At 42.8% G+C, this 23211-nt stretch overlaps 1 protein-coding gene across 19 annotated transcripts in view; it reads right to left on the bottom strand.

Moving 5' to 3' along the window:
* The window catches only part of CFAP221 (cilia and flagella associated protein 221), a 119189-nt gene extending 97280 nt beyond the window's left edge, over positions 1 to 21909 (bottom strand). For 4 of the 19 annotated variants that reach the window (XM_055108435.2, XM_055108429.1, XM_055108433.1 and 1 more), the window contains exons 1-6: positions 21322 to 21622; positions 19742 to 19927; positions 16831 to 16931; positions 6538 to 6624; positions 6290 to 6388; positions 4204 to 4304 (exon numbers count right to left, since the gene is read on the bottom strand). In XM_055108435.2, coding sequence (XP_054964410.1) covers positions 4204 to 4304; positions 6290 to 6388; positions 6538 to 6624; positions 16831 to 16931; positions 19742 to 19880 — 527 coding nt within the window. In that variant the 5' untranslated portion in view covers positions 19881 to 19927; positions 21322 to 21622. Of the gene's footprint in view, positions 1 to 4203; positions 4305 to 6289; positions 6389 to 6537; positions 6625 to 16830; positions 16932 to 19741; positions 19928 to 21321 lie in introns of those variants that run through there. The other 15 variants (XM_014343928.4, XM_055108434.1, XM_055108439.2 and 12 more) reach the window with 11 other exon arrangements.
* Positions 21910 to 23211: the final 1302 nt, after the last annotated feature.

Below are 23211 nucleotides of genomic sequence, written 5' to 3'. Positions count from 1 at the left end.
AATTGTTAGTGCATGGTAACATGCAAAAGCCGACTCACTTTTAGTAGAGTTGATTGCTTTAATATTTTCTACAGATGATGATTCCTGGAACACCCCCTCTTCTTTTCTACTCCACACCCTCCTTTTGCTGGCTCATTTCTAGTCAAATTTCCAAACTCAGCTCAGGCATGTCCTCCTCCTGGAAGTGTTGCCTGAGCTCCTCATGCTACCTGCCCCCAACTGACCTCAACCAAGCCGGGTCATCCCTTTTCAGCATACGCTGCATTAGGAATGGAAACTGTCTATTTAGTCATGGTACCAGGTCTTGATCATCTCTGCATCCTCAGAACCTAACACTGCCTGGCACATGGAAGGCATTCAATAAAGGTTTGTTAACTGACTGAATGAATACTGAATAAAGAGCCCACCCAAATGATACCTTCAACCCCAGGGTAGCCTAGGATTAATAGAAAACACTTTAGCTGAAAACATTTTCCAGTAGTCGCCCCCTGTCCTGTTACCACACATTTTGGATTGAATGTAGCATAGGACAGTTTGAGTAGTTAAAAGTTGATTATAAGCCATTATGTTAAGGGCATGAAGTCTTGGAAGGCTATGCCTGCTGCCAGAATGCCTGGAGGAAAACAGTAGCGTGCTTATCTTTTGAAAGATTTTTAAAAAATATCACATCATTATATACAATAACACAGTTAAATAAACTGTTTAGCTGAAATTTTCATTCTGGTTACAAATGAATGGTGTTATATACAAAGTAGCTTGGGAACAGCCTCTAGGGAGGTTGGTAGATTTTTGTATTAAGAGCCCAAGGATGATGTCTGCATTATTAGGCATATTATTTTCACCAGTTTTATAAATCATTGTTCTCAACTCATAAGCCTGGCTTATGATCCAAACAAAAAGTAATTTATAGAGGGGAAAAAAGAAGAAAATAAAAAAGAATTAATGAACTAGGGAGTTAGTTGTTTTCTGCCACTTCAACTTTGATAAAAATTGCTACATTTGCCCACTCAAAGGAAATATCTGTTCTCAAAATTCAGAGAGTGAGTGGACCCTGCAAGGAAGGATTCACCTTTTTAAACTCTTGGGGTCCCTGTACAGACCATTTAATACTGAGGAGGAGCGAGCGAACACAGGAAGGGTTGGTGAGTGGGAAGGAGGAAATACTGTGGTGGAGTTCTTGCAGAATTTTTTGGGGAAAATAAAGAGAGAATGGAAGAGCACGGGGCGAAGAATGTAAAAGTCACCAAAAATGCAGAAGTCTGATAGTTCCCATTGTTAGCAACAATGTAGGAGAAACAGAAATCCTCACACAATGCAGGTGGGTGTGTAAAGGCCTACAACCATTTTAGAAAACAGACTGCCATTACATAGTAACCCAACCTGTGCTGTGACCTGCAATTCCCCATTTAGGTATATACCCCGGAGAAGCTCTAGAACATGTGTACAGGAGCCATGTACTTTACAAGGATATATGCCAGCAATGTTCAGCATAGCAAAAACAAAACAAAGCAAAACAAAATAGTGGAAACTACCCATTGGTCCATCAGCAGTGGAGTGGATAAAAAACTGTGGTGAATTCATACAGTGGACAGTATATAGCAGTGAGCTACAACTGTGTATAATAATGTGGCTGAACCACAAAAACATAATGTTGAATGAAAAATGCAGGTTACAAAATAACTTGCACAGTAGGAGTCCATCTACATAAAGATCAAAAACTGGCAAAGCTAAACAATGTATGATTTAGGGGTGCATGTGCATGCATCAAAACTACTAAAGTAAACCCAGGGAATGGTTACTACAAGATTCAGTAGAGTGATTGCAAAGGTAATGGTCATATTTCATGCCTTAAAACCAGTATTCATTGTTATTATTATTATTCAAACTGTGCAAATTATTATAGATTCTTTTATATGTATTATTTATTTTACAATTTTTAAAGAGCTTTATAAAAACAAAAGTAAGCAGAGAGAGTGAGTGAGAAGCTTACTGTCTCACTCTGGAGGGGGCAGAGAGGAGGGCCACGCATCAGCTGAACCAAGGAAATTGTTCCAGATCTAAACTTTGGAGTTCCACTCAAGGACAGCAGGTTGTACTGAAAAAGAAGGGCCTCAAAGCTCATATGCACGGTCCATAAGCCTCCACCACCACTAAAAGGGTTCTGTGGCTGCTCTTTCTAACTTGATCCACCCGGTCATCAGCAGCTTACAGTCCCCTGCTCAGTGCTGCCTGCAGGCTCTTTAGGCCTTGCTTTCCCCTCCATAAGCCTGCTGAAGCCCACAGTCTTTATCTACCTGCTGGCCCTATATCTAGAGGGATCTGGCATTTACCAGCTACTGAGTGGATTAAAATCTCCCAGTGGCCATTCATCACCTGCAAGATGGAGTCCATGCTCTCTGCTGCCATCACGCCTTTGCAGAGGCTCTTTCTCTGCCTGCGGTGCCATCCTCTTGTCCCCAGCCCATGGCATCCTTGGAGGATAACCCAGCTGTCACCTCCTGTATGAGTTGTTCTTAGCAACTGGAGTGATTAATTGATGACATGGTCCTATCCCCATTAGACTCTGAGGCCTCCGGAACTGGAGCCTTTATTTAGTCTTCTTTTCACCATGAGTGATATTCAAAATATCAACCCATCAGCACTTCACAGACAGCAATCAATCAGAGTGAATACTGTAGAAAGCTGGAACCAGGTCCTGCAGATGTCCTCCTCCACTCCTAAATTGCTAGGTATTAACCCCTTAGTTGCTGCATCAATGGGGAGGAGGCAGGTGGGGGCAGGGGAGGGTCCAGGTAGGTGGGGTGGAGGGATAGGGGACTCAGGACAGTATATATTTTCCAACCAGTACAGAAGTACTTAAATATTTTAACAACTGGCATGGCCATTATACACTCGGCCCTCTGCATTTGAGGGTTCCATATCCATGGATTTAACCAACCACAGATCAAAAATATATGAAAAAGCAGTGGATGGCTATCTCTGTACTGAACATGTATAGACTTTTTGCCTTGTCATTATTCCCTAAACTATACAGTATGACAACTATTTACATAGTGTTTACATTGTAGTAGCATTATAAGTAATCTAGAGATGATTTGAAGTATACAGGAGAATGTGCATAGGTTATATGTAAATACTATGCCATTTTATTTTTTATTTTTTAGAGACAGGATCTCACTCTGTCACCCAGGCTGGAGTGTAGTGGTGTGATCACAGCCCATTGCAGCCTCAAACTCCTGGGCTCTAGCAATCCTCCTGCCTCAGCCTCCCAAGTAGCTGGGACTACAGGCACACACCACCATACCTGGCTAACTTCTAAATTTTTATTTTGTAGAGATGGGGTCTTTTTTGTTGTTCAGGCTGGTCTCAAAGTCCTGGGCTCAAGACATCCTCTGCCTCGGCCTCCGACAGTGTTGGGATTACAAGCGTGAGCCACCAGGCCCACTCTATGCCATTTGACATAAGGGACTAGAGCATCCATGGACCCTGTGGGAGGTCCTGGAACCAATCAATCCTCTATGGATATTGAAGGGCAACTATATATCAATATCTATCAGCTCAATATCCATCTAGGGACAGACATTTAGTATTTACTGAAAGAACAGGACATTCCTTAAATTACATTGGAATCATTCACCAAAAAAAGGAGAGAATCTGAGCATTGGCTCCTATAGTGAAATTCTGTTGTCTTTGCCTTTGTCTCAAAAACAGATTGGTTAATGGATGGGTATATGAGGTCTGATAAGCCTCAGTCCTGGGGTTTTGCTTGAATGCCCCCAACACCTCCACCCTCTCCAATCACCTCATCCCCAGGCTAATGTCTGGAGCTACTGGAGGCTGTCTTGCCCCCATGAAGGGGACCTGTTGAGAATGAAGCGCAAGATGGTGGAACTAAGATATGGGGAGAGTCAGGCTCCTGCAACCGGATTTAAATCCCTAGATCCAGAGGCACCTGAAGATCCACCCGGACTGCACCTTTCAGTTAATTGACCCAATAAATTCCCTTTCTTGCTTATGATCTTTTGACGCATGTTTGCTTTTTGCTTTTGCTTTTTTTTTTTTTTGCCTTTTACAATGACAAGTCCAGTCTATTTCAGGTGGAAGGATGAACTTCCATTAGGAAAAACAAAAGTCTAAGGTTTTGTATGAGTGTCTCTTAGTTTTTCACATCCTATACATTTTGTTGACATTTTGGTAACTCACCTTTCACCAAGTAGAACATTTGACAGATTTATAAATGAAGGAAAGTCTAGTGAGTTCATGACCGGATAGGCATGAATAGGAACAAGCAAAGTGTCATCTCCCTAAAATTAACCAGAAAAAGTCAAGTTTAACATTCTGAAGACTACAACTTTTAGACAAACTTGTAGATGCTTTATTTCTTATCTTGTTTTCATCGTTAAAAAATATTTCCTTTAGAAACTTCAGCGCTTAACTACAACATTAGACATACTGAGTTTTCTTAGCCATAAACAAAGCGTAGAAAATTTTAAGTACTCTTTATCGAAATGATGTTCGCTATTATCCAAGGAAGCTAAAGATAATGACGCCTCATAGAGATATGAAGACAGTAATCTATCTGCTTCTATTTCAGAAAATTATAAAGAAACACAATCTTTAGTGGCCCAAGAAAAAGAGAAACCAGCACAGAATCGTCTGATTCAGACAGCACAGAATAGAAAACAATGTATTGGCAAGAGGGCACAGAAACTTGCTTCTTGTCTCATATGACGTTAACCTTCAGAAGGACTTTTAACCTCTCCAGGCATAGTTTCTTTCTTTGCAAAATGGAGATAATCACATTTTTCCTTAAAGGCATTTTTAAGAATTAAAGCAGATGATGGCATTAAAATGTCAAAAGTACTGCATAAAAGTGAGGTATTATTATTAGCATTATTTGGTAGTAACAGGAAATGTGTCCTGGCATTTTATACAACACCTGTTCTAGGCATTCTTCTTCTGTTCAATGCAGAATATTCCATCTGAAAGCAATATTCTGGTTTTGTTTTTTTTTTTTTATTTTTTTTTTGAGATGGAGTCTCGCTTCGTTGCCCAGGCTGGAGTACAGTGGTGCAACCTTGGCTCACCGCAACCTCCACCTCCTGGGTTCAAGTGATTCTCCTGCCTCAGCCTCCTGAGTAGCTGGGACTACAGGTGCATGCCACTAGGCCTGGCTAATTTTTTGTATTTTTAGTAGAGATGGGGTTTCACCATGTTGGCCAGGCTAGTCTTAAACTCCTGACCTCAGGTGATCCACCCGCCTTGGCCTCCCAAAGTGCAGGGATTACACACATGAGCCATCGCGCCTGGCCATTTTTATTTTTTTTAATTGAAACTCCAAAAAAATAATAATGGTCTACCATATTCTTAAGGAAATGTGCTTCTTGATCTAAAATACTATTGTGGGTATGTTGGGTCTAAGGTTCTTTCCCTCCCCCTATGGAAATGCATCTCTAATATGACGAAGTGAGTCAGAGACAACACTAACAATTTATAAGAGTTAACTCTGCAAATTTTTATAACTTTTTTGGAAAGAAAAAGTGAAATGCTTTCACGGCAAGTCACCTTATTGTACAGATTGTAGGAAATTTGCTTGAAAAGAAAAAAAGTAGAAACTCATTTGTTACTAATGTATACTCTTCTGTTTTGGTTTTGAAACATCAATAATTTAGCTAACCTAACGGCTTCTCAAGCTGAAGACTGGGGTCTGGACTATAGAGCAAAGGGAGGGGCAGAGGGGACAGTTTTAAGAGAAGGAATGACGGCAGCTCTGGCTGGAGGCCAAAGGATGAATTAGGTGACCTAGGAAAGGCTCAGAAGAACTCAAACAGTCCCCACCTCCTGGAACCACCCCCATCCCCTGCACCAGGGCTGCCTCTGCAGACATTCCCAGGCATAGGCCAGTGGCTGGTGTTTATAATCATAACTTGGATGGTTGTTAATTTTTCAACCTAGCATTTAAGGGAGTATGTTGAAGTTATTTGAAAAGGCTTCGGCAACTGCCAGCACCACATGATAGATGAAGCTTTAGGCACAGGGCAGTGGGAAGCCTGCAGCAAACCGCGTCTCCTGACTCTGTCCAGGTCCTCTGCAGCCTAACACTTTCCCATCTTGGGCCATGTCACTGGGCAACAAGCTTTGCACGCCAGTCACACTGGTGACCTGGGGAACACCCGGTACTGGGCCAAGAAAGCTCTCAGTGGTCATTCCACCTCTCTTTCTGCCACCCTTGAGAATGTAAGTTTTAACCCACCATCAAAAAAAAAAAAAGCAATTTTAAGAGACCTACCTTACAGTGAACACGGATGCAGTCATAATAGTATCGCCACTCATCTGGAGAAAATGTAACGGTGACCGTGAGGGACAAGCCAGGGACCAGGTGGTGTTCCTGGAAGACAGGTGGGATCTTGTCGGGACAAGCCCCGGACTGCACAGAGAGCAGCACCGGGGGTGACAACACACCACACACCCACCCCACACAGGCCTGAGATGCAGACAGCCACACCGTGGGAGAACAGGTAAACCAATGACGCTTACCTTTCTTACATAATTGATCTCAAAGTATTTGGTTTGCGGGGGTAAAATATGAACACGTGTGTCTTCATTGGAAACATTGACCAGATGCTGGGAGAGAAAAAGAAGTATTTAGAGGAAATACACGGCTTTATTTATTTGCATATTCACCTCATTTATGTAGACTTCATCTGTTCCTAAAAGAATTTGAGGAGATATCCTATATTTAACTTTTCAAAATATTTGAAATACATCATACACCATTTAAAGAATAATAAACATAACACACACCATTTCAAGAATTATAAAACGAGCCCCATGTCCCCACTTTCCCCCTTAGGAACAATACCTGCAGTACCCTCCCACCCCAGCCCGAGACTTAGCATCCTTTAGGGCCCCCTCCCCACAGTCCTGAATGTTACTGCAAGTGCTTTTTGTTTAATTCAATTTAGTCCTGTGATTCAATCGAGCTAAGTCAGGCACCAATTCCTAAAGGTTCTCTAATTACATGCCACTGGTTTAGGGGCCCAGAGGACCATCAGAAAGTCAGGAAAAAGAACGTGACTAAGACAGCCTCCAATCCACGCCTGGGCAGATGAAAAGGAAGTCGAGGGTGGGAATTCTCTGACAGTGACAGGAGAAGGCCATCCCTGTGAGGCAGGATCATCTGGTGGATATGTCAGCTGGGTCTCTGAGGAAAGGTGTTTTTCCTTCCTTTGTTTGAAAGGGACACAAGAATTTTGAATTCTGGGGATCTGGGCTTTGCCTGGGCCAGGAGAAGGTTAAGAGACCTTTGGTTTCTGAAGTCTAGGCCAGACGCTGGGTCTGTCCCAGGGGCTTGGAAGTCCCATTGCTTGAGGACTGACATTCTTCAATGCCCTAAATTAGACTTTAGACATTCTCTCCTGATGAGGGTACACTGTGTTTGCCTGTGTTTTGTTGTTGTTGTTGTTGGTTTTTTGTTTTTTATTTTTGAGACAGGGTCTTTCTGCGTTGCTTATGCTGCAGTGCAGTGGCACAATCATAGCTCACTGAAGCCTCGAACTCCTGGGTTCAAGCAAACCTCCTGCATTTGCTCCTGAGTAGCTGGGATTATAGGCATGCACCACCATGCCCAGCTAATTTTTATTTTTTATTTTTTGTAGAGATGGGGTCTCATTATGTTGTCCAGGCTGGTCTCGAACTCCTGGGCTCAAAGGGTCTTCTCACGTTGGCCTCTGAAAGTGCTGGGATTACAGGTGTAAGCCACTGTGTCTGGTCATGCATGTGTTTAAAAAGTTCTTATTTGTTACATGTGAACATTCTTAAAGCACTACAATTTTTGTGACCCTGTTTTGGTGTATCTTCCCTTTCTTACAAAACTTGTTAAAAGCCCAAACAAAAAGTTTCCCAGGCTTCTCTTGGCCTCCAAGGGGCCCTGCACATGGGCAGTCTTGGTGAAGATATGAGTTCCCAGGGGCCAGACTCATGAGAGCAGCCCTTTTGAGAGAGACTGGGGGGAGAGGTTTGCTGAGTCCATCACACTCAGAGTCCTGGGATGACAGGGCCCACCTGAGGATGGAGAGGGGCCACTCAGCCCCAGGCCTGGAATCTTAACAAAGAGCTCTGTCCCCATGCTTCTCATTGGGGGAGGGCTGTGAAGTCCTCAAGCTGGAGTCCAGGAAGAGCTGGAAGTGGAAGTGGTTCTATCATCTGTTATTACTTAAAAATAATTCAGTAAGAACACTGCAACAAACAAGGGTGCATAAGCTGGTTTTAATATGTACCCTGGGAGTGGTTAAGCTTAGAGGAAATCAGCAATCTGCACTCTAGGGGTGCTTTTTTTTTTTTTTTTGAGACGGAGTCTTGCTCTGTTGCCCAGGCTGGAGTGCAGTGGCGCAATCTTCGCTCACTGCAGCCTCTGCCTCCTGGGTTCAAGTGATTCTCCTGGCTCAGCTAACTTTTGTATTTTTAGTAGAGACAGATGGGGTTTCACCATGTTGGTCAGGCTGGTCTCGAACTCCTGACCTCATGATCCACCCACCTCGGACTCCCAGAGTGCTGGGATTACAGGTGTAAGCCACCGTGCCTGGCTTCTAGGAGTGCTTTGTGAGCACTGAAGGATCCTAACCCAGCATCTACACTCCAGAGGCAGCCATCAGAGTGTTTAAATTATGCCACCTAAATCCATTCTGGAGAGTCTTCTATAGTAGCAGAAAGGATACTCAGAATCTATGGATTAACTAGAAATATTATCCAGGCATTTCCACGCTCAAACAAAAGGGGTATGAGAATCTGGTGAGTGCAAAAGACCAATATCCTTTAGAATGACATTCAAGGGCCCCAGACTCCCTTAGTCCCCGCATGCTCTGCACTTTACTAAAGTATTCGGTCAGCCAGTTGTCATACCTGTGGCCATCAAAGCCTCCCCACTAGGAACTGCAGCTGGGACTTCGTGAGATTACAAACACAATGATCTTTTTGCCTGCTTGCTAGTAAGTGTTCATATGTGTTGCAGAGTGTCTTCTCAGACCTGTTCGCTACAGCAGACCACCTGTAGCAAGGCTGCTGAGGAGTGGACCTATGACTCCCACATGCTGTCAGGGTCAGACTCTCAATATCTGCCTGACAATTAGAAATAAGCTCACTGGCTTAGATCAGTTTCCAACAAGCGACATTATGGGCAGAAGACCAGAACAGAGATCTGTCCTCAAAGCTGCTGGGTCCGCTCCATTTTTCTAGTATTCCTGAATGGTCCCAAGGAAGACAGGAACCTAAACTCCCAAGACTGGAGATCCAGCCAGCACCTATGGACAAATAAAGAGACTTGACCTTTCCTCCAACATGAGTATGTCAGAGCAAATCCAAATCTACCCACTACCCATTTGAACATGAAGGGGGCATGCTAGAATTCATGACATAATATCTATATTGTCAAGTGAGTAAAAAATTTGCAATAGGAGGGCTGGGCACAGTGGCTCACACCTGTAATCCCAGCACTTTGGGAGGTCAAGGCAGGTGGATCACCTGAGGTCAGGAGTTTGAGACCAGTCTGGCCAACATGGTAAAACTCCATCTCTACTAATAATACAAAAATAGCTGGGCGTGGTGGTGGGAGCCTGTAATCCCAGCTACTCGGGAGGCTGAGGCAGGAGAATCGCTTGAACTGGGAGGTGGAGGTTGCAGTGAGCTGAGATCGCGCCATTGCACTCCAACCTGGGTGACAAGAGTGAAACTCCGTCTCAAAAAAAAAAAAAAGAAAAAAAATTTAGCAATAAGAAAATACTAGATGATTTTCTTAGAGAATAAAACAACATAGATCCAATTTGTGATAATAAAAGATACATTATTTGACTATAGTTTCCCATGTCCACCTTTAAAAGATTCTTGAACTGGTATTGTTCATTTGGATCAACAGAGAAATAAGAAACAACAGACTCAAACAAAAGTGTAGATATTTAGTTAATAGGAGCTCAGAAACAGGAAGAAAATGTTCAGCTTCTGCTTAAGATCTGAAGTGAAATGGAGACTAGTGGAGACTGAAGGCCTGGACAGCTGGGTGCAGTGGCTCACACCTGTAGTCCCAGCTACTTGGGAGGCGGAGGTGGGAGGATCACTTGAGCCCAGAAGTTTGAGGCAGCAGTGAGCTGTGATCCTCGTGGCGGATGGCAGAGAAGGCAGTCAGCAGACATAGTGATGGTGCGGGCAGGGATATTTCAACCAAATAATGCCTAAGACAATTCCAGGGGACATCGTGCCAATGAGCTTTTTCAGTGAACTTAAAACAACAACAAAACATGACAAATTACAGCAAAAACGAACAGCTTATTTTCTACACTTTAGAAAACAAAGTCAACATCCAAAAGACTGACTTCCAAAATAGGAAGATTTTATTAATTCTGCAGTTCTCAATTTTTGGTTGCAAATACTCATTGCTTCCCATAATCATCCATGTTCTTTGTCCTATCAAAGATTTGTCTGAGCCCAGGAAGACTGCAGAGGCCATTTTGTGCAATGTCCTTATTTCATGAAGGCACAGTGACCTGGTACTGTCCATGCTACAGGGTGAGTGCAAGACCTGGGCCTAGAACCTGGTCTCCAGCTCTGGGCTAGGGCTCTTTCCACTACATCCTACCGTCTCATGGCTCAGCACATCTCAGTGCCCAGCCTGCATTTCCTGTCTTTTTTTTTATACTTTATCAGCAGATCAGCTTTATTTTTAGATCGTTATAAATAATATCCCTTCAGGGATAAAATGGCAGTCCTGCCTTTCCATTTATAACTAAAACTGGGGAAAATAATAATCATTCAAAGGAAAAACAAACCTTAGGAAAATGAATAAAGTGCTTAGAAAGTGTATGTTAAATTAATATGAAGAGTTTATTTGAAAACATAACAAAACACAAGTAATCCAGCGTTACCGTTAGGCAACATAAAATTGCCTAAAATCCTACCCTGTGTTTCAATTTTTGGTCAGTAGACCTCCTAGTCCCTCCGGAATCTCTGTTCCCCTGGGAGCTGACCTTCTGCTGGCCCGGGGGTCCCTGTTTCCTTGGTGCTGTCTCCACAGGGCACCATATTTACTCCAAAGTGAAATTCAGCCCCTTCTAGAGTTTTTCAGAACCGCTTCCCACTCCACAAAAACCCCACAAAAACCATCAACCACACATCGAATAGTCATAAGTTTAACAGCCATTACTCAGGATTTATAGGAATTTCCCCAAGAGGGCTCACAGCTCTCTTCACCCCCAATCCCATGCTGCTTCAGGCTCCCTTCTGTGTCTCCTCAAGGGAGTCTATTCTCCTTCTAGAGGGAATGGCAGAACCTGCCCTCCAGTGAAGTCTTGGCTTGGAGTGGGTCCCGACCCTTCAAACACAACCTTCAAACACAACACTTTGGCCTGCAAGTTCAGTGGCACAGCTTCTCAAAGAAGGTTCATATTTAATGTAAGGGATCCGAGGACAAATTCAAGCAGCCTTATAAGTTCTTTAAAGTGTTTTATTTTAAAATGCATCTTGGTCATGCATTTACTCTAAAATTTTGCTCTATATTGCATTTCTCCAAAATGTAAGAGTAAAATTGATGCTCTAGAAAGACGTACTATGTTTATACTGTGGCTTCAATTCCCCCATCCCCACACACTGAGAAGCCAATGCGATTCATGGCCCTGATTTTGAGATGCAAGATCTTCAGGGTCTCTAAGGCTGTAATAGAATAGGTCTCTAATGTAAACTGATGTAAAAACAAATATTATTTGACAAAGCCAGAAGAAACTGTTCATTTATTTAAGATAAGACTTTTTAGGCTAACAATTTTGTTTTGGGCTGGCAATAGCAACACTGGTTGTCTTAAAGGAAAATTGATGGATTATTTACTTAATAATTTCCAGGACCAAATCACTCCACAAAGGTAAAAACAAATTTAAGGGGTCTTGGTTTTGAGAAAACCAGGGACCATTATTTCAAATTTTAAAGTAAATTGAAACACTGATTTCAACATGAATACAAGCAAAATGTTTCAGATCCTTTAGCCAGATCTGGATTGATCTGAAATGTTAATGAACAATTTATTTGTGGTTTTAAATACACATTCAGTCATTCCATTCTTGGGCAATTTGCATAGTTTGCTGTAGTAAAACCAAGATAAAAGCAGTTGTTAGATTTTCCACCTTGTTTGGCAAGAATTTCAAGGTAACTGCCTTAAGCTTCCGCTTCACTTTGCCGTGGAAACAGGGGGCTGGCTCTCCCAAGATTTCCGAGAATGTTATTAAGATGAAATCACTTTACTTTTATCTATTTGTTTGATTTAATGTCTGATCAAAGCAGTATGACCACCTAGACTTTACATTGTATTTACTTGGAATTAATGAGCCTCTGCCACTCTTCTAATAACCTCACAACTCTTACAATAAAGTGAGTTCCACATCCTTCACTCACAAGGGCTTGTTGGGTGCCTTCTGCATGTCAGGCACTGCACAAGGTGCTGGGGAAGCAGCAATATGAAAGACAGACATGGTCTCCATTCTGCAGCAGAATGACGCCGAGCTGAGGCTTCATATCTTTTTCAATAACTAAACCATACTCCCTTGCTCCCCACGAATTCTCAGTGGGGGTGAAATTACCCACAAGGGAAGGAAGTGAAAACTGATTCTCGGGAGGACAAAGGAATCTTAGACATTGTGATGGCTACAACCTTCCAAAGCTCAATCCTACCTGACAAAATCTTATTCCTTAGTATTTAGTTTCCCTCATTCATGTCTCCCTAAGGGATGCTAATGAAAGAAAAGGTTGAGAACCACATTATCCTCTAAAATTCCACTAGGTTGATCTTCCTCAAATGCATCATAACCCTGCTCAAAAATACTTCCTTAACTTCCTGCTGCTTTCTGAATCACACGCACATTCCTTACGTTGATATTCTTGTCCCAACCCACATGTCCCACCTTCTCCATTACCCGCTCCAAAGCCCTACCATCCAGGCAAACCAGCCTCCAAATACGCCGTTTGTTGGCTCAACTCAAGCCCCTGCATGTCTTTCTCTGGGCCCCGAATCCCTTCTCCCCACTTCCTACTTGGCTTTTGGGCTACCCCCAATGGCCTCTCCTCCACACGCCTCCAACACCCTCTTACAGAGGTGAAACGGTGCCTTTTCTCCACAGAACATTTTCTTTGGACTTCCTCATGCCACCTTGCTTGCCTGGTCTCATGTCTGAGTTATTTGGTGGTTTTGAAACACTTTCTGCTACTTGGAAAACTCCTTGATTTTATTTATCTTAGCATTTCCCATAATGCTTCAACACTTTGTTTGTCATGTAATGGGGACTCTCACCAACTGTGGGTGAAATTAAACAGAAGAAAATCCTTAACTCTATTAGAAACAAGGTAACATCAACCAGAGAGTACAACTTCGTTAGAGATAACAAAATAATATGCTGTTTCTTATCTATTTATTTATTTCTTATTAAAGAAAGAAATATTTCTATTTATTTCTTATTAAAGAAAGAAATATTTCTATTTATTTCTTATTAAAAAAGAAATATTTCTATTTATTTCTTATTAAAAAAGAAATATTTCTATTTATTTCTTATTAAAGAAAGAAATATTTCTATTTATTTCTTATTAAAGAAAGAAATATTTCTATTTATTTCTTATTAAAGAAATATTTCTATTTCTTATTAAAGAAAAATATTTCTATTTCTTATTAAAGAAAGAAATATTTCTATTTCTTTCTTATGAAAGAAATAAATAGTAAAGTGTACAATAATATGATTAAAATTATGAGGAGGCTGAAATATTTTTAAGTTTAGTAACATTATTGGAATCACTAACATTATACTAAGCAAAAAAAAAAAAAAAAAAAAAAAAAAAGGCCAGTTTTAAAAAGCTATGTTGTGACCCAAAAGTGTTATGTTGTTAATTTTTTTGGTATAGCAACTTTTAACTTACCAGTTCATTATTAACTCTAATAGTTGCTATCATTTAAAAAATGTAAATATTTCTTGAAACTACAGGACCCTTAGCAAGCTAATTATAACTATGTAATTCTGAGGAAAGTCTATTTTAAGGAAGGTGAGCCCTCCTCTTCCGAACCCACACAGGTGGAAAATATCCTAGGGCTAGTGACAAAAGTTACGAGACATTTATTATAAAAAAGAATTGTGACTTAATATTCTTAAGGTTGCAATATTCCCCAAATTGATCTACAGATTCAATGCAATTCCCATCAAAAACCCAAAAGTATTCTTGCAGAAATTGAAAAGCTGATCCTAAAATTCATTTGGAATTGCAAGGAACCCAGAATAGCCAACATGGTCTTGAAAAAGAACAAAACTGGAGGACTCGCACTTCCTGATTTCAAAATTTACCACAAGCTACAGTAATTAAGGGTGGTACTTCCATCAGTGTAGGCATACAGGTCAATGGAGTAGAACCGGGGGTTCAGAAATAAACTCTTACATTTACAGTAAATTGATTTTCAGCAAGAGGGCCAAGACCATTCTATGGGGAAAGAATAGTCCTTTCAACAAATAATGGTAGAACATGCAAAAGATTGAAGTTGAACCCCTACCTCACATAATACATAAAAATTAACTCAAAATAAACTATAGGTCTAACTATGAAAGCTAAAACTATAAAACTCTTAGAACAAAACACAGGAGTAAGTCTTTATGACTTTGTTAGTTGTTTCTTTAATACCCTAAATTTGTGGTATGGCAGCCACAGGAAGCTAACAAACCATATAACCCAATAATGCTCCTCCTATGTATATCTCCAAGGGAATGGTAAATATGTCCACAAAAGCAAGCCCATGAATGTTCATAGCAGCATCATTCATGATAGCCCCAATGTGGAAACAATCCAACATCCATCAGCTGATAAGTGGATAAACCAAATGTGATCTATCCACACAATGGAATGCTATTCAGCCATAAAAGGGGATAAAGTACTGCTACATGCTATGACTTGGATAAGCCTGGAAAACACTATGCTAAGTAAAAGAAGTCAGTCACAAGAGACCAGGTATTGTATGATTGCGTTCATATGAAATGTCCAGGAAGAGGCAAATCTATAGACAGAAACTGGATGAGTGATTTCCTAGGGTGGGAGTGGGATGGGAATACGGGATAAGGAGTGACTGAAAGTGGGTGTGGGGTTTCTTCTTCAAGTGATAAAAATGTTCTCAACTTAGATTGTGGCAATGGTTGCACAACTCTGAGAATACACTAAAAATTATTGAATTGTATACGTACTGTAAATGGGTAAATTTATGGTAATAAATGATCACTCAATAAAGCAGTAAGAAAAGAAAGAAAGCATAAGGAGCAAGTAATAAAATTTTATCTTAGCCTTTGGCATATATTTCATTTATAAACAATTAGTAATTATGAATCATAATTATTTTAGATCTATCCTACCACAGCATAGACAGCAAACCTTATAACCAGGAACAGTAGGCTTCAAAATGAATCATTAACTTTGGTCTTTGATGCTGTGTTGTAAGAAATGTGACCTTGGAGGTTGATGGGTGAAGTTCCTAATAAGAGTTTCAAATCCTAATCCTTTTCCTAAGAGGAAATACTTGGCACCTAACAGGTTCCCCTCCTCATCTATTCTCGCTACTCACTTCATTGTATAAGGATTCATGGAAACTGTGTTCTCCTCTGTTCTTTGGGGTCTTCCTGACGGAAATTTCCTTCCCGATACCTTTACTATTTGTCAGTTTCCTCCAGTGTTTTGCCTCACTCTAAACAATCGAACGTGATAGAACTTTCTTAAAATAATCTACCTTAAGATACGGCTTCTAAGAATGCGTACATCTAAAAGTAGTCTTGTGGTGGCTGCAGACAGGGCCACAGGAGGGACATCACACACAAAGGCAGAGTCTCAGAGGGCGCATGTGCAAAGAGCCCACCTCCGCCCCTCCCCAACAACACATGGGGCCAGTTTGGCCTGGATCTAGGGCCGAACTGGAGTAGTTCTGAGAAGTTCTGCCAGGCATGACTAGGGGATCATGGTGAAGTCACTGAGGTTGTTCAGGTCCATTTACACACAGGATGCTTAGGTGGGACGCTGAAGTAAGGCAGAGCCCACCCTAGTCAACATCCAGGTCAATGAAGGGGACCCAGCAAGTGTTGGGCCTCAGTGTGGCTCTGTGCTAAACAGCAGTTGCTATAGGCTTTGGCTCCTTTGCAGTCCAGCCCTTCAGCTGTCTCTTCAGGAGCCTGTTCAGTGGGGCTGACCCCTGCCTCCCTGGACCTAGACAGATTCTCTCTGGCCAGAGTGACTGATTTGGCATGGGCATCTGACCCAAGCAGGTAAAAGGAAGCCCTGGCTGGAGCTTCGTAGGAAAGGGACACCCCTCTTCCTGGTGCTACAGGCCTGGAGCAAGAGTGATCTGGAGAAAGGCAGCCCAGGAGCCAAATTCTGCCTCTGACACTTAGCAGCTCTATGTCCTTGAATAAATTATTTAACCTTTTGGAGTCTCTGTTTCCTCATCTATATATATAATGAGAGGAATAATGCAGCCTCCACAGAGCTAGCATAAGGATTAAATTAAATCATGTAAATCATGAAGCACAGCACCTGGCCCCTGTGAGTCACTCAGCAATGACACCTATCTGGAAAGAGTGCAAGGGGAGCCTTTGGCAAAAGGAAAGTAACTTGTCCAAGACATTGATGCAACCTTAAAGTTTCTCATCATAGAACTACCTTTCTGGCCCAATTTACTCTTGCACTACGGCTGATTATGCTGTGCTTTAGATAAGTGAATAATATAAATTCAGAACATTTTTGTCACTTCATTATGATGATTAATTATCCCATTTAAAAAGTACCTACCAGAATCTGTTGGTGTTGTTTTTCTACTTGATAGCCTCCAAAATGTATTATGCCAGGTCTTGCCTGTATGACCTTATTATTCACAAGTTTTGCATAAACCTCTATAAAAACAATGTAGATAAGCACATCATGAGACATCAAAGAAAATATTAAATTAAAGTTGATCCTTATTAACATAGCTTTCTTTAATTTAGGGCATTTTAAGCATATGAAAATTGCAGACATTGGATCCAGCTGTCAACAAGATTAATTATCTGTTCTAAATAAACTGAACTCCTTCTCCCTCTCTATTTTTAAACATCACTTGGGAGATACTATCATTACAATACAAAGTCAGGTAGATTGTCTGTTACCTAGTAAAAGAATTTGCTCTTCACACATTTTGTACACATCTTTGTCATAAATCACCAGCTCATAAAGAGCACATGGCCTGTCTTTGCTCTGCCTAGCACTGAGATTACTTATTACATAATGAATACCCAGCTCAAAGTATCCAAACACCGCACACTTAATTTTATTACTATGTATTTAACTTTTATTATTTGATTTCCTCTGATTAGAATTACAATGTGATGTAGAGTAATATTAAAACTTAAAGCTCTGAAAAGTTATCACTTGGAACAGTAAGTCTCAAACTGCTTTTGGTGTCATGTGAATGTCCCTTTTAAACGGCTGAGCTCACAAAAGTGTCCAGGTCTACGAAAATTTTCCCAGCTCTTTATTTAGGCAGGAGCAGATGTGTGGAGAAGGTGCTGAGAACCCACTCTGTGTAAGTGCTTTGTGCCAGGCAGTGCTATGCATACATTTGTTTATAATCCTCACTCCAGCCCTTTGAGGTAGGTATTATTTCTACTTTACAGATGAAGGAGGTAAGACTTAGCAAGGTTAAGAAACTTGCCCACAGCTGGTAATCAAAAATAAAAGGTAGGCATGTTGGCTCACACCTGTAATCCCAGCATTTTGGGAGGCTGAGACAGGAGGATCGCTTGAGCCCAGGAGTTAGAGACCAGCCTGGGCAACACAGACCATGTCTCTGCAAAAAATTTTAAAATTAGCTGGGTGTGGTAGTGTGCGCTTGTGATCCCAGCTACATGGGAGGCTGAGGTGCAAGGATCACTTGAGCCCAGAAGATTGAGGCTGCAGTGAGCTGTGATTGTACCACTGCTCTCCAGCCTGGACAACAGAACAACACCGTCTCAAAAAAACAAAAAACAAACAAACAAAAAAATCAACCCCAGGTCTGTCTGATTCCAACCAGTAATCTGCCTTCCTCATGAATGTACTGCCCACCTTCTTACAAATAATAACATTTGACTTTGACTGCATCCAAATCTTATGAGGCACAGACACCTTCACCCCATCCCTTTGATCATCATAATTCTAGGATACATCTGAAGTGGGTGTGAAACATTTGATGTTTTTTTCTTCTCACCAGGTGAGCTGTCACTGTCATCCACTTGGGCCAAACTGAACAGCTACAATGGGTTAAGGCTGGTGTGGTAGGGGAACTGACGATCTCTGTAGGTTATTATTTGGTCATTTTTAAGCACTGAAATTACCATATTCCGTAATTTTTAAATTTATTTATATTTATTTTTATTGATTGATTATCTTTTTTTGAGAGGGAGGGAGTCTCGCTCTGTTGCCCAGACTGGAGTGCAGTGGCGCCATCTTGGCTCACTGCAACCTCTGCCTCCTGGGTTCAAGTGATTGTCCTGCCTCAGCCTCCCAAGTAGCTGAGATTACAGGCGCCTGCCACCACACACAGCTAATTTTTGTATTTTAGTAGAGTTGGGGTTTCACCATGTTGTTCAGGCTGGTCTCAAACTCGTGACCTCAAATGATCCAACCGCCTTGGCCTCCCAAAGTGCTGGGATTATAGGAGTGAGCCACCGCACCTGGCCTATTCTATGATTTTTTTAATGTTGAAAGATTTTATTTTAGATCCACGAAGTAGATATAAAACTGGCATTTTTCTTCTAATGCCCAGAAATGGTCAAGTATATCAATTTTCACTTGACAAGTTCTACAGTGACAAAAGAAGCATATCCAAATACAGTATTATGTCCTCATATTTGAGATGGGCTTTAAAAGATGAGTGGTGGGTAACCAAGCACGTTAAGAGCTAGACCCAGGGCTCTGGTGGCTGAACACCAGCTCTCCACTTACCAGGTGTGCCATGTTGGGGAAATAATGTGGTCTCTTTGAGTTTCACCTTCTCCAAGAGTAAAACGTAAATAGATCCTACCTCATGATGTATTGTTGTGTGGATTGAATGGGAAAAATGTAGGCAAAATGATTATCCTTTTCCATAATAGCTATAGGATTTCCCAGGCTTTCCAGACACAGGATATGTACATGAAAAGGCAAAAAGGTCTAAAATGCCTGTGGTCTGAAGGACAGGAGGGAACCTCACGTAGCCAGAGCTGGAAATGAGTGGGGCATGGCGATGGGGATGGTGCTGGGTGGACAGGTTCAGATCAGACAGTGAAGGGGGCCAAGCAAAGGAATTGTGACTTTATTCTGTATGCAAGGGGGACTGTTGGGAGTTTGAGCAGATTAGGGATAAAAGCCAGCCAGGATTTTAGAAAGCAAACTGACAGGAGGAGAATGTGGTGGGGGAGAAGTCCCAGCGGCCCGCTGAACATGAGAAACAAGATAAGGGGAGCAGATAGGAAAGACATTAGAAGAAGTAGAAGCAACAGAACTTGATTAATTTACATACCCCACAAAAACCTATCAGTTAAGCAGATGGATCTAAATAGAACTACTGTTCTTAGTAATAAAAATTAGTATAAGCCTATAAAATGATATAGATAAATCAGCACTAAAAGTCCCATTATGCTCTCTGGGCTTTGGCTCGCCTGGGAAGATGTGAGCTGTAAAGCAAATCTGTCTTCTAGCCACTTACTTGATTCTAGGAGGTGATTAGGTACTTCTTTTCTTTTTTTCGGTTCCTCCACTAGGTTCTTCAAGAGATGGGGTGATGCATTATTAAAGGGTTCTTTAGCATTCTTTAGTCCTCTGCTGGGGGTTTTCACCGCTGCCATTTTATCATGAAAAATGGAGTCTTCTTTTTAGAGCCAAAGGTCATGTCCTGGGGAGGAAAGAGCAGCAGTATAATCATCCATGAGAAACCACGTGCATTTTTTTCTCTTTCTTTGATAAATGTACCTCATCTCTGTGTGGTTTACTGTGGTTCATGCCCTCCCTGGCTCTCCTCTCTGCGGGCCACTCCATTCCCACACATGGCTGTCCCATTAATCTTCTTACATAACCCATCGCAACCCAATGTCATGCCATTGCTCCAAACCCTTCTGTGGTCCTTGATTCTCCCCAGGAGCTCTTCCTGAAATGTACTTCTGAGATGCTTCTTGAGCTCATTGCAGGGGCCCGAGAAGGGAAAAATAAAGGCTCTCAGTCAAACAAGTTTGGAAAGTATTGATGTAAACAGTTAAATAAGACTTCCAAATAAGACTCTTCTTTCAGAGATTTCTCCAAATGAGTTTCTTAGAGTATTTGACTATGGAAGCCTTTAACATTTGGAGGCACTGTTTACAGGACACTGGCATTTCAGAGTCACCCTCCTCCATCCCTCTGCTAACAGGGTGATGAGGAGGGGGTGATGAGGAGGTGGTGAAACCTACGGCCAGCCAGGTGCCAGACATGGGGGTATTCCAGCTCTGTGGATCTTGATTCATGTCGAACCCTGTGTCCGATTTGCCTTCCCTTAACACACTCATTTTAAGTTCCACTTTCTTCATGAAGTTCACAGTGATCCCAACACACTTTAACATTCTTTAGCAATCACTGCTTCTATTACTCATTTGGTGTTAATAATTTATAACCCTGTAACAACATTTTACAAATCTCACATTCCCTTATACATTGCACAACTAAACCTCTTAACTTGGGGCCCTTGTGCAGGCCATGGGGCTGGTCGGTGAAGCCTCTGAAATGGAATGTTAATTAGTGTGGATCTTTGTGTGTTTTTTCGGTTTTGTTTTTTCTGGAGAAGACCCATAGCTTCGGACTCCTGAGACGGACAACATCAAGCGACACTCAGTGAATCTATGAAGGGAGGCGCTACAATAACTTTCAGAAAGAAGTTCTCCCCCTCCCCTCCCCTCTTCTCCCCTCCCCTCGCACCACCTCTCATAGCATCGCTGAAGGCTGCATGGCCCCCTCCTCACCTGCTTCCCTTCCCTCCTGCCCTTCAACGCCAGCCCTAGGATCAGCCTGCAGCCCGTCTCCTCCCGGAGCCTCACATCCCCTGTGCTTCAGGCAGGCCCAGGAGCCAGGCGGTCTCCACGCCGCCCACACGCCGGCTCGCCCACCGCCCCGGTAGGCCTGGCTCCGGGTCTCACCGCCGCACCCTCGTTCCCTCGCCCCATTCTCTACCGGGCAGGCCCTCTCACTCACCCCGGGCAGGCCCTCTCACTCACCCCGGGCAGGCCCTCTCACTCACCCCGGGCAGGCCCTCTCACTCACCCCGGGCAGGCCCTCTCACCCCGGCCAAGCGCCTCCTCCCCTCCGCGACCTTTCATTCCACACCTGCTAAGGGTCAGGGTCGCCCCAGGCCCGCGCACCGCTCCCCCCACCATCCTCATGTCACCCTCTGGGCCCGACTCTACTCGGACCCAAGCCGCGGCCGACTTGCGGCTGGACACCACCCGGGGCTCGGTCGCCTCAGCAGCTAGGCTGCGGCGCCCCAGCGGCCGACCCTGGGCCACCCGGGCCCCAGGTCCCTGGCCGCTCACCCTGGAGGTGGTTCCCGGGCCGGATTCGGCCGGCGCCGGCGCCCGCTCGGAGCGTCGCCATGACGACACGGACGCGCTCCCAGGGCTGGCGGCCGGGCGCGACCAAACGCCCCAGGGCGGGGGAGCCGGGCTGCTGCGGGCCACGACCGGAGGCGGCGGGTGATTCCTGGGAGCTCGGAGCAGTTTGCCGGGCCTGGTCAAGAATAGACAGCGCGACTTATGGCATGGGATACGAATGGATTCCCGAGGGGACATGAGAAAGTTGGAAACACCACACACTGGAACCCTTCAAGAGCGGAGCGCGGGAGAGAAGACGGACGGGGCGGAGCCGCCCGAGCCAGTGGGCGGGGCTTCACCTGACAGGCATCACTCATGACGCCCACTTTCTTGTAGTTTGTTTTACATTTTCTGTTACGGTAAATTTCAAACATACACAAAGGCAGACCGAAGGGTAAAATAGATCTTCAACACCCAGCTGCAACGATGATCAAATCCTAGCCAATCCTGTTTCATCCGTATCTTTCCCTGACTCCTTGTATTATTTTGAAGAAAATCCCAGATATTTCATCCATAAATATTTCAAAATATACCTCCAAAAGATAAGGATTCTTAAAAAAAACCACAATAACTTAAAAATTATAATTTATTAACATCTTCAAATTATCTCATGTCATATTTATTTTTAGAGTTTGAATCAGAATTCAAATACAATTTGCAAATTGGAATAGATTGATGTGTCTTTTAGGTCTGTTTTCATCAACAGATTCCTCTTTCATCTCTTTGTTAGTTGTTGCAATTTATTCATTGAAGAAACTGTTTCTGTCCTTGATACTGATATTTCGGTGTTGTAAACATGAAACCGTGCCCGCTCCTCTGACCTCCTGCCCTGTCCATTCCACCCTGCTTATCCATGAATATTATTTTTTTTCAAAGACAGCTCAAGCTTCTCTTTTCCCAGGAACTGTCCTTGTCTCACTCCCTCCTTGTGTGGCTTTGATACTTGCTTGATGTTACTTATGGCTTCATGTTGACGAGAGGCTATAGTAAGAGTCCAGTGAGGGTACCTGTCTTGCCTACATTGCCACTTGTGCTGGATGCGTATATTCCCTCCCTGCTCTTTCCCAATGGGAAATGTTCATTTTTTTCCATCTTCCCATTCTCCAATTCCTCTCTGTCCCCTACCATTATTACTTACTAAAAATCTCCCCATCTTTCAAGGCTAGCTGTAGATAAGGTCTCCTCTCCTCCCCACCCTCCTTCTAACCCACCAGTCCGGAAAGACCCTTTTCCTCCTCTGGGCTTCCATAACCCTTTGTTCCACTATCTTTATATTGCACCCAACATGATTCATGTCTGTGACTTAAACTGCAGAATTCTTGGGGGAGGGAACTGTACCTTGTCTTAGGATCTCCCAAAGCCCTTGACACAGTTTGTTTGTTTTTTTTTTTTTTTCTTGAGACAGAGTTTTGCCTTGTTGCCCAGGCTGGAATGCAATGGCCCAATCTTGGCTCACTGCAACCTCTGCCTCCCGGGTTCAAGAGACTCTCTTGCCTCAGCCTCCCGAGTAGCTGGGATTATAGGCGCCTGCCACCACGACCAGCTAATTGTTTGCATTTTTAGT

Source organism: Pan paniscus, chromosome 13, assembly GCF_029289425.2.
Source record: "Pan paniscus chromosome 13, NHGRI_mPanPan1-v2.0_pri, whole genome shotgun sequence".
Taxonomy (NCBI): Eukaryota; Metazoa; Chordata; class Mammalia; order Primates; family Hominidae; genus Pan; species Pan paniscus.
The sequence above is the reverse complement of the archived record's forward strand: the minus strand, read 5'-3'. Positions and strand labels throughout refer to the sequence as shown.